The sequence below is a fragment of the Lactuca sativa genome, chromosome 8, assembly GCF_002870075.4.
Source record: "Lactuca sativa cultivar Salinas chromosome 8, Lsat_Salinas_v11, whole genome shotgun sequence".
NCBI lineage: Eukaryota > Viridiplantae > Streptophyta > Magnoliopsida > Asterales > Asteraceae > Lactuca > Lactuca sativa.
Genome location: NC_056630.2, coordinates 17,810,705 through 17,820,720, shown reverse-complemented (window position 1 = coordinate 17,820,720; position 10,016 = coordinate 17,810,705). Strand labels below are relative to the sequence as shown.

The following is a 10,016-nucleotide window of genomic DNA, read 5'->3' as shown; positions in this document are numbered from 1 at the left end:
TGAAGTTAAGTTTTCTGATAAAAAGTCGATTTATATGTTTTCTTTCTAATTTTTAGTAGGTAACTTGAAACCTTAACATCACAAGTTTTGAAACTATTGTTGCTAGAATCTAGAAAATCCTTATCGTGCTCTTAAAATGATTCAATATCACAAGTTAACGACTAGATGTTTTTGTTTCCTTTACTTGTGTTTTTAATTGACATTGTTTTATAAATTTAAAATAATATTATGTTGTACCTAGAAGACATCCATTTGGAAGTGAGAAAATAAATAAATCATTAAAAAACGATCTACGAATAAATTTATAATAAGGGCTCCATTAAAAAAAAAACCAAAAAACAAAAAGACCATCCTCTTTTACATAATTTTAGCCTTGTTTTCTTCTTTTGTGTATAGCCCCAAATCTGTATGGACACATCCTTTTATCATGAAAAAAAGTAAAAAGTCATAAGAACAAGATTCGTTAAACAAAAAAAATGACTCATTTTGAAATTTTTAAAGACTCGACTTGGGATTTTCCTTGTAGGCCTTTAGTTCGGATAAAATGTCTATATTCATCGTAAGTCATTGATTGGTAAAGGGCAGGTGTCGTCAACGTAACGAGCTCTGATGCAGGTGCAATACGTACATCACACTTTGGATTGAAGAAGTAGGCTAACGAAACTCTTTCTTTATCCGGGTTTACTATCACCCTGTGCTCCACGCTTTTGTATATCGCATTGGTTAAAATCTACAAAATTATATATACAATTATACATAAATTTAATTACGCTTTACAGTTACACATAATGCATACTTTCTATAATTCGGACAACTTTTTTTTTTCATTTCATATGTTAAACTAATTTTAAAAATTTATTCATCACGAACTCATAGAAAAACAATTTGATTATTAATTGAATACGTAAAATGTTCAGTAAAAAAGATATAATTATCCTGAAAAGTATGTAATTCAACTTATATATTATGAAAATGAAGTTATATAATTACAATACTTGCATGTTCTGATGAGAGATAATACTCTTATGTAGGGGTGTTCATAACCGGATATCCGAATTTCGGATATCCGAAATTTCGGATAGTTGATTTTTGGTATCCGATTCCGTATCCGAAATTTCGGATATCCGAAATTTCGGATACGGAATCGGATACCAAATCGGATATCCGAAAAATTGAAATTTTGTTAAAATTTGAAAAACATATGAAGTTTTTAAGTGAAAAATACATATTTTTAAATTAGAAAGGAATATGAAGTAATATAGGTATTTAATTAAGGGTGTTATCAATATGTTTTAGTTACTAAAATTCATATCATAAGACATATGCGACTAAAATAACAAATAATGTATAAAATAAAACCAAAATTTTCGGATATCGGATATCCGAATTATCCGAAAAATCTGAAAAGCATTATCCAATTCCGATTCCGAAAAATTGGATATCCGAAATTTCGGATATCTGAAATTTCGGATATCCGATTTTTCGGATAATTCGGATTCAGAATTTCGGAATTTCGGATCGGAATTTCGGATACGGATATTTTTGAACACCCCTACTCTTATGTAAGTTCTTAAAATATTCCACCAATAAGTAATTTAAAATTTAAAATAAATAGAATACTAATCCAAACGAATAAGTGCCACATTATTTTATTTGTTCACATTCTTGGAACCATTAACTTTCTTTACTCTTAATCCTATATTTAATAGGGGAAAATATGTAATTATTGATAACAATGCTTTTGATTGCTTTTTATGTTCACATTGGCTTACCATTCTATATATATATATATATATATATATATATATATATATATATATATATATATATATATATATATATATATATATAGAGAGAGAGAGAGAGAGAGAGAGAAAGAGAGAGAGAGAGAGATCTGGTAAGAATGAAATTTTCGGTAGGAAGGTAAGAAGTTTTAAGTACAAATTTTATGGTGAACCAAGAAAATGAATCATTAGACGAATAAAAAAATAACAAGATTCATAAAAAAATTCATGAAAAAACATATCAATGATTCATTTTGCAACGATTTCGTTGTTATTTATTAAAATTGTAATAAAAATGAATTTTTGCTTAATTTATTGAAAAATAAATTATTATGTTTTTGGGATTTTTTTTCTTATGAATCATCTTATTTTTCATTCATCTAATTATTCATTATGTTGGTTCGTTAAAAAAATATGCATATACAAATTTATTACTTTCCTACCAAAAATTACAAAGATATTTATATCATTTTTTATACTTTATATTATAAAAAATAATAAATATCGATTTAGATTCTTACCTCAATTAAAAAACATAGACACCTAAAAAATGAAGGAAAAAAGGAAAATATCCATGCATGAATTATTATTATTATTATTATTATTTAAAAAAAAAAACCTTTTAGTACTCATTTAAAAAAAATATAGAAAACAAGAATTATAAATAAAATGTTTTTTTTGTAAAAAGTGGTCTAAATAGCAATTCAAAAAAAATCTTTGAAAATATTGTCTTTTTACACGGTCTATATGCATGAATGATTTTATTTTTTTTTAATTTACTTTTAGGGTTTTAGTTTTTTTAAAAAAAAATGTCAAAGCTTATGAGTTTTATGTTTTAAAAATGATATATATCGATATACAACTACACAATTTATTTATTTTCAAATATTATATTTTTTTATTATATGCCTACATGTTGATTTTTTTCAAGCATTATTTAAAAAAAAAAACAAAAATATTAAAGTTCATTATTTTTTACACGTATACATACACATTCGATCTACTATTTACCAAAATAAAAAATTTCTTTGAATTTTTTTCTTTCTAACATTTATAATTTAAAGATTAGTGCTTTAATTTATACAAAAAAAAAACCAACAAAAACGTTTATTATTTTTTGTGCTTTAAAAATGATATATATATATATATATATATATATATATATATATATATATATATATATATATATATATATATATATATATATATATATATATATATATATATATATATTAAAATTGATTTTTCCGTTTTGACTTTCTCACAAAATTTGTGTTCCTATAATATTCAGATATTATTTCCTTATTTTTGCTCCGTTAGAATTTATGAGTAATTATGATTAAAAATCTTACGGTTGTAATCATATTATTTAAATCATGAGTACTTAATTGGTGAAACCAAATGCTTTATAATTCTCAATGTGAGAAATAGCCTAACAATATCAAGTGTAGTAGAAATATATCATACTCAAAAGCTAATGATTCAAGTTCCATTATATTAACCGTTCTAAAACAAATAATTTGTGAATGAAAAAACATAAAATTAAAAATAAACTTATATATAATTTAAAAAATGTGATTACACCCACAAGATTTTAAAGATCAACATTCTATTTTGTTCATACATTATCATGGAAATTAATCAATTATTGTCCTAAAAAACCGATCCCTAGTGAACAAATACTAATACTATAAAATTTGACATTAAATCAATGAAAATCTTTGAAAAAGTCCTAAAAGAATTTATATACTTAGTTTTTTAACAAACAAATGAAATGAATTATTAGATTATCTAAAAGTAAGATGATTAAAAAAAATCATAAAAAAACATTTTTATGATTTATTTTTAAGTAAATTGAAAAAAAAATCATTTTTATAACAATTTAGTGAGTATCAACTAAATGTCTAAATCATCGTAAAAATGCATTATTATTCATTGAAATGTTTTTCCAAGAATTTTTTTTCATAAATAATATTATTTTTTATTCATTTAATGATTCAATTGTTTGTTTTCCAAAATAATATATATCGTAAAAGCTTCTTACCTAAATACAAAAAACAAATTTGTTATCTAATCTCTCTCTCTCTCTCTCTCTCTCTCTCTCTCTCTCTATATATATATATATATATATATATATATATATATATATATATATATATATATATATATATATATATATATATATATATATATATATATATATATATATATATAGTTAAATCAATTGGCCAAACCGCACATAAAACCGCATAAAAGATGACTATGTGTAAAAAAAAAAAAAAAATAAGGCCAAACTCTATACCACTCACTTGAGTCTTAGTGGCTATGGAGAGATTGATAATGACCCTGCATGAGAATTTTGACATACCCGCACCAAATACTCATGTCAAAAACCTGTTTTTTTTTTTTTTTTTTTTTTTATATTTTTTATTATTTACCAAATATATTAATTAAATAATAAATAACGACAGATTCTCTTTTTCCAATTAAAGTACGTGTCCACTTACATCTTTATTTTGCCCAACTCTTACCATATCTCAAAAAATTGTTTTTTATTTTGTTCAAAACACATTTAATAATACGACTACGACACTATTCTTATATATCAATATTTTTATATATCAATATATACCAAATCTGGTTTTTGTATATAAATTATTTCACAAACATATCAAGTAAAAATTAGGTTAAATATGCAAAGTATTCATTACTTAAATTCTATCAAGAACTTTAAAATACGTTAGATAGGGTACGATAGCTAAATATGTAATATAAACTTAAATTTTTCATTATTATTTTGACAAAGTATTCATAAAATTGAATATTATTAATACTATGGGTGAGACTCATGTATTACATGAGTTTATTTAAAAAAATTAAATATGAAATTTTGATAATTTGAAAAGTTATAATTTATAAGAAAAATGAGAAATTTTTTGAATAATTAAAATTAATGAGACTTTAATGTATTGAGTACATTATATATATATATATATATATATATATATATATATATATATATATATATATACCATTTTTAATAAATACCTTACATATATATTACCTTACATATTAAATATGAAATTTTAATTTAATAAAATGAAAAATACAATAAAATGACAAATGGAAAAGAGAAAATGCAAAAATTATAGAAAATGACATATGTCCAAATAAAAGAGAAGAAGACAAGTGGTAAAAAAATTCATTTATTAAGAAGGACTAGGTGTGAAACCCGTGTAATACACGTGTTGATTTTAAAAAGATTAAATATTAAAGTGTAAATAGAAAATATTTTTTAATGTATAGTTTTAAAATAAAAAAGAAACATATTGATTGCAATTTAATATCATATATATGATATTTAATACTTTACATATATATAAGTATATGACTTTAATTTTAAAAATTGAAACAAACCAAAATTTGATAAGTAGATAATATTTATTTCAAAAATACCACATGAAAGATTGACATGTGGCAAAAAAAAACCTTCATTTATTAAAAAAACCTTTATTTATTAAAAAGAATTATAAATTTTTTACAACAAAAATTAACCTAATACAAATCAACTTGTTAACCAGACAAAAAACTTGGGCCAAAATACCCCACGAAACAGCTAGCTGGTATCAAAACTTAAGCAACTAGTTTAAAATGCATTAAAGTAAGGTTGCTACACCTTTAATGGGGAGATTTGACATTAAATATTATTACATAGTGTAAATAATAATTAAATTAAATTCCATATTATATTTGTTTCTTTTTTCTTTTCTTCAAGTTTTTAATTGAACTTGCTTACCATTAAGAAAAACAATAAACAGTTCTATTCTGTTTTCCTCTCTCTCTCTCTCTCTCTCTCTCTCTCTCTCTCTCTCTCTCTCTCTATATATATATATATATATATATATATATATATATATATATATATATATGGAAAATGAATGATTAGGGCAACATACATTTAAACCATTGAAAACATGACAACACATCACTTACACAATAACTTCCACAATACATTACTTGTGAAGAAAGAAATGGACACGTGTCATTTGATTTTTGGTTCCGATAGATGTTGCCCTACTTATTTGTTTTCCATAGAACTCATTCCTATATATATATATATATATATATATATATATATATATATATATATATATATATATATATATATATATATATATATATATATATATATATATATCTTTGTGTACGTTTTATATTTTTTACATGATTATATTTTATTCATACCAAACCACTCATAAAGTATAGAAGTAGAAGGTATATAATACCTGGATTTGATCTCCGATGTTAACAACTATTGCATGTCGGGCCGGTTTTACTGTGATCCATTCACCACCTTTTCGAACTTGGAGCCCGGTAACATTCTCATCGGGAAGTAAGAAAGTCATACCACCTGGGTCCGAATGTGAGGATAATCCTAGGGTCAAGTCGGGTTGTGGGCATTTCGGGTAGAAGTTCACTCTCAAACATGCTCCTATGTCGCCATCACCAAATGCCTTTTGCAGATAATCTTCTTCTAACCCAAGGTTTATCGAGAACACCTTCAGCAAAATATTACCGAGCCTCACAATCTCCTTTGAATATTCCTCCACCATGTCCCTACATATACAATAAAAGATGTGAAAGCAACTATAATATAATAATCTATATATGTAAATACTAATTAGAGACGTGTTCAAATAAAGGAATACCTTAGAAAAGGTGGTTGTGAAGGCCACTTGTTATGATCTTTAAGATTTGAAGGAAGATAGTGAAGGAAAAAGTAATCACTCCAATCAAGAATTGCACCCTTTTGCATCCCTAATCTGCTACCATACCCTTCGTAAGTTGTGGGTGCGTTTGCATAATCTTGCTTCATTTCCATGGGTTGATGAAAGAATTCCCTCCATATTTCACGAACACCGTCAACCAGTTCAGGACGAATCCCATGATTTACCACCTGAAAAAATCCCCACTCACGACATGCTAAAGAGATTTCATCCATGGTGGTCTTTTGGATTGTAGGGTGGTCGCGGTTAACGGGTCCAGAAAGATGAAGATCGATCAAAGGGATGTTTAAGTTGTCTGATGATCCTGTACTGTTAAACGACGGAGACGGACGTTCAAGTGGCGGTTTGATATAACGGTCTGGGATGACAGTGTCTCCGGTTTCTGACAAGGATTGGACCCGGACAACCGGTTCGGGCCAATCGCTTGGATAGTTGATCATGTTAATGTGTGAATAATTAGAATGGTAGATAAAAGCAAAAGAGATGAAGTTGTGAGTATGGACTGGTGTTGAAGGCTGTGTGCTTTAATAAGGAGGAGATTGTAGGGGCTGGCTGACGGTGAGGATAGGGATCAATACTCTCGTAGAAAACAAGACCGACATGACATCATAACATTTAACATGTTTTACAAAAAATGTAAAGGGTTTTGCTAACAGACACTCTACTCTAGTCAAAGTCAAACTTATATTGTATTAAACCTCCATCCGTCCGTTACTTTATTTCCACTAATAGCCAAAATCTTTAATGCCTTAACTAAAAATAACAAAAAAATGTGGTTTTTTTTTTAATATATATATTAGATATTTTAATTAATGTATTGCCACTTGTTAATTTATTAGTTTTCTATTTTAAATTTATTAGACCTCCTTATTAATGTGATTCTATTTTAAATTTTAAATTTTAAATTATTATTTTCATTAATTCACAAATAAAAAATATCTAATATATATTAAAAATTAATTTTATATATTTATTTGAATCAATGATTATAATTTCACATAAATAATAAAAATATCTCTTAAATTAATAATTTATTTAAAATAACTTATTAATAATTTTGAGTTTTTACTATAAAAGTTTGATTAATTTTATAACCGTGGTTCCCACGGGTTATAAACTAGTACATATATATATATATATATATATATATATATATATATATATATATATATATATATATGGGTTCAATTGAGAAAATAAAAAATGTTGAGAATGCGGGAATCATTCTCAGCCACTCATTTAATTAGCCTCTAAACATAAAGGACACGGTGGCAAACTTGTAAACAGTTGAAATTCATTCGTTTTTTGCTCTATCAATCCAACCTTCAATTATGTTTGAATACGAACATATCTTCAACATCTACGATTAATTATACTCTCAGCATCATTAAAACAACATCATCGATAATCAACAAAAAATTCAATTTGTATCATTCATTCAACATCGTTCATCAAATAAAACATCAAAATTAAGGTTAGAAAAAGTTCAAATCATTTTTTTTTTTTTGAAATTTTCATATATTTCTCTACCAATCTACTATTTTGTAAGATTTAAGTAGTCAAAGTATCATATTTATCACATTTTTAAAAAAGTTAACATGTATGCACTCCAACTATTTGATGAAATTCATAAACTAAATTACTACGTTATATTCACATATGAATATGTTTTCTCACCTGAATCAATATGTGATTATTAAAACACAAAACAAATATGCAAGTTTGTATGTTATTCATATGTGAATAACATATAAAAATTATATATATTTTTGAAAACACATTGTAATATTCATATATGAATACACTGTGCAATATTCACATATGAATATATCAACTATTATTCAAAAGTGAATATACGATCTAATATTCACAAGTGAATATATTATGTACTATTCTCATGTGATATACCATGTAATACTATATAATATTCACATATGAAAATATCATATAATATTCATAAGTGAATACACCATCTAACATTCACAAGTGAATATACTATGTAATATTCACAAGTGAATGCATCGTCTAATATTTAAATATGAATATATTATGTTTAATATATGCTATATTCATAGATGAGTGATACTTAAATTGTAAAAAAAAAAAATTAATCATAGTTTTTATTCATAAGTGAATAACGAATGTACTGTAGTAAAAACCAGATTCATTTTTATTCACTTATTAATAACGATAGCTGAAAATATAAAAAAAATAAATTTTTTATTTTATCTTAAAACTATATCAATATGGATGTCTATTTGTAGAGAATAAAAAATCATGAATTTTGGTATATTTAAAATCATTTTTTGATAAAAATAGCTTCTTAAAAATTAAAAAAACGAAAAAACTATGTTTTTGTATATAAATTAAGGTAATGCTTAGAATAATTTAAGGAAACATGTTTTGTTGTAAAACACATGTGTATTCTTTTCCCATTTCCGCCGGTACGTTGGAGGCTTTTGGGTCAAAAATAAATGATTGATTGAGAATGATTCCTTCATTCTCAACCTTTTTTTTTCTCAAATGAACCCTCTCTCTCTCTCTCTCTCTCTCTCTATATATATATATATATATATATATATATATATATATATATATATATATATATATATATATATATATATATATATATATATATATATATATATATATAATCAAGGAACCAATAAACCAATCGTGAACATCAGAAATCATAACGATCCATGGTCAAGGAAATAGATCTACACTTTTACATTGGACGCACACACACTGTATTATACCAAAAAATCCACCATTTACAAAAAAACTCACCACTTTTTTTCGTTTAAAATTTTTTTAGGCCATGTTTTTTTATCAGAAAAAAAATTGAATATACCTTTGTTCACGATTTTTCGTACTCTTTCCATAGAGATCCATGATAATATATAAAAAAACAAACTTTTTTTTTCCAAAAAAACTCACTTCATTTTTTTTTGATGAAAAAAGTTTAGATTTATTTTTTTATAGAAATTTTTTTTAATAAATATATTAAAATTCATATTTTTTGTACTTTTTAAACATAGATTCATATTCACATTAAAAAAACGATATTTCAGTTCAAATTCACATTGTGAACCTGTTCAGATTTACATTGTGAACCTGTTCAGATTCATATTGTAAATCTGTTCACATTCACATTGTGCACCATCTGAGACCTCAGATTCACAGTGTGCATAATAATAAGTCAGATTCACAGTATGAATCTGAACTGATCGGAGCTTTTTCACATTGTGAATGTTAAAATTTGAAATATTTACAGTTTAGATTCACAGTGTGAATCTACACTGATTGAGGTTTTTTTGTGAACCTTCTCAGATTCACAATGTGAATCTGAACTGTTCGAGATTTTTAATATTGTAAATGTTAAAAATTAAAATATTTACAGTTTAGATTCACAGTGTGAATCTACATTGTTCGAAGTTTTTTT

General features: G+C 24.9%; 1 protein-coding gene across 1 annotated transcript; it reads right to left on the bottom strand.

Moving 5' to 3' along the window:
• Positions 1–259: 259 nt before the first annotated feature.
• LOC111919706 (jasmonate-induced oxygenase 1) lies at positions 260–7,143 on the bottom strand. Its single transcript, XM_023915288.3, has 3 exons — positions 6,494–7,143; positions 6,071–6,401; positions 260–730 (listed from the first exon to the last, which is right to left on the bottom strand). The coding sequence occupies exons 1-3, from the start codon at positions 7,009–7,011 to the stop codon at positions 482–484; spliced, it is 1,098 nt and encodes a 365-aa protein (XP_023771056.1). The 5' UTR covers positions 7,012–7,143; the 3' UTR covers positions 260–481.
• Between the last annotated feature and the right edge of the window lie 2,873 nt (positions 7,144–10,016).

What these genes read in the sequence shown, in the direction of transcription:
- LOC111919706 (XM_023915288.3), bottom strand. Translation starts at nt 7,011, where the DNA reads ATGATCAACTATCCAAGCGATTGGCCCGAACCGGTTGTCCGGGTCCAA. An exon ending in TCACAACCACCTTTTCTAAG is followed by an intron (nt 6,402 to 6,493) that starts GTATTCCTTTAT and finishes TTGTATATGTAG; the next exon opens with GGACATGGTGGAGGAATATT. An exon ending in ACATCGGAGATCAAATCCAG is followed by an intron (nt 731 to 6,070) that starts GTATTATATACC and finishes ATAATTTTGTAG; the next exon opens with ATTTTAACCAATGCGATATA.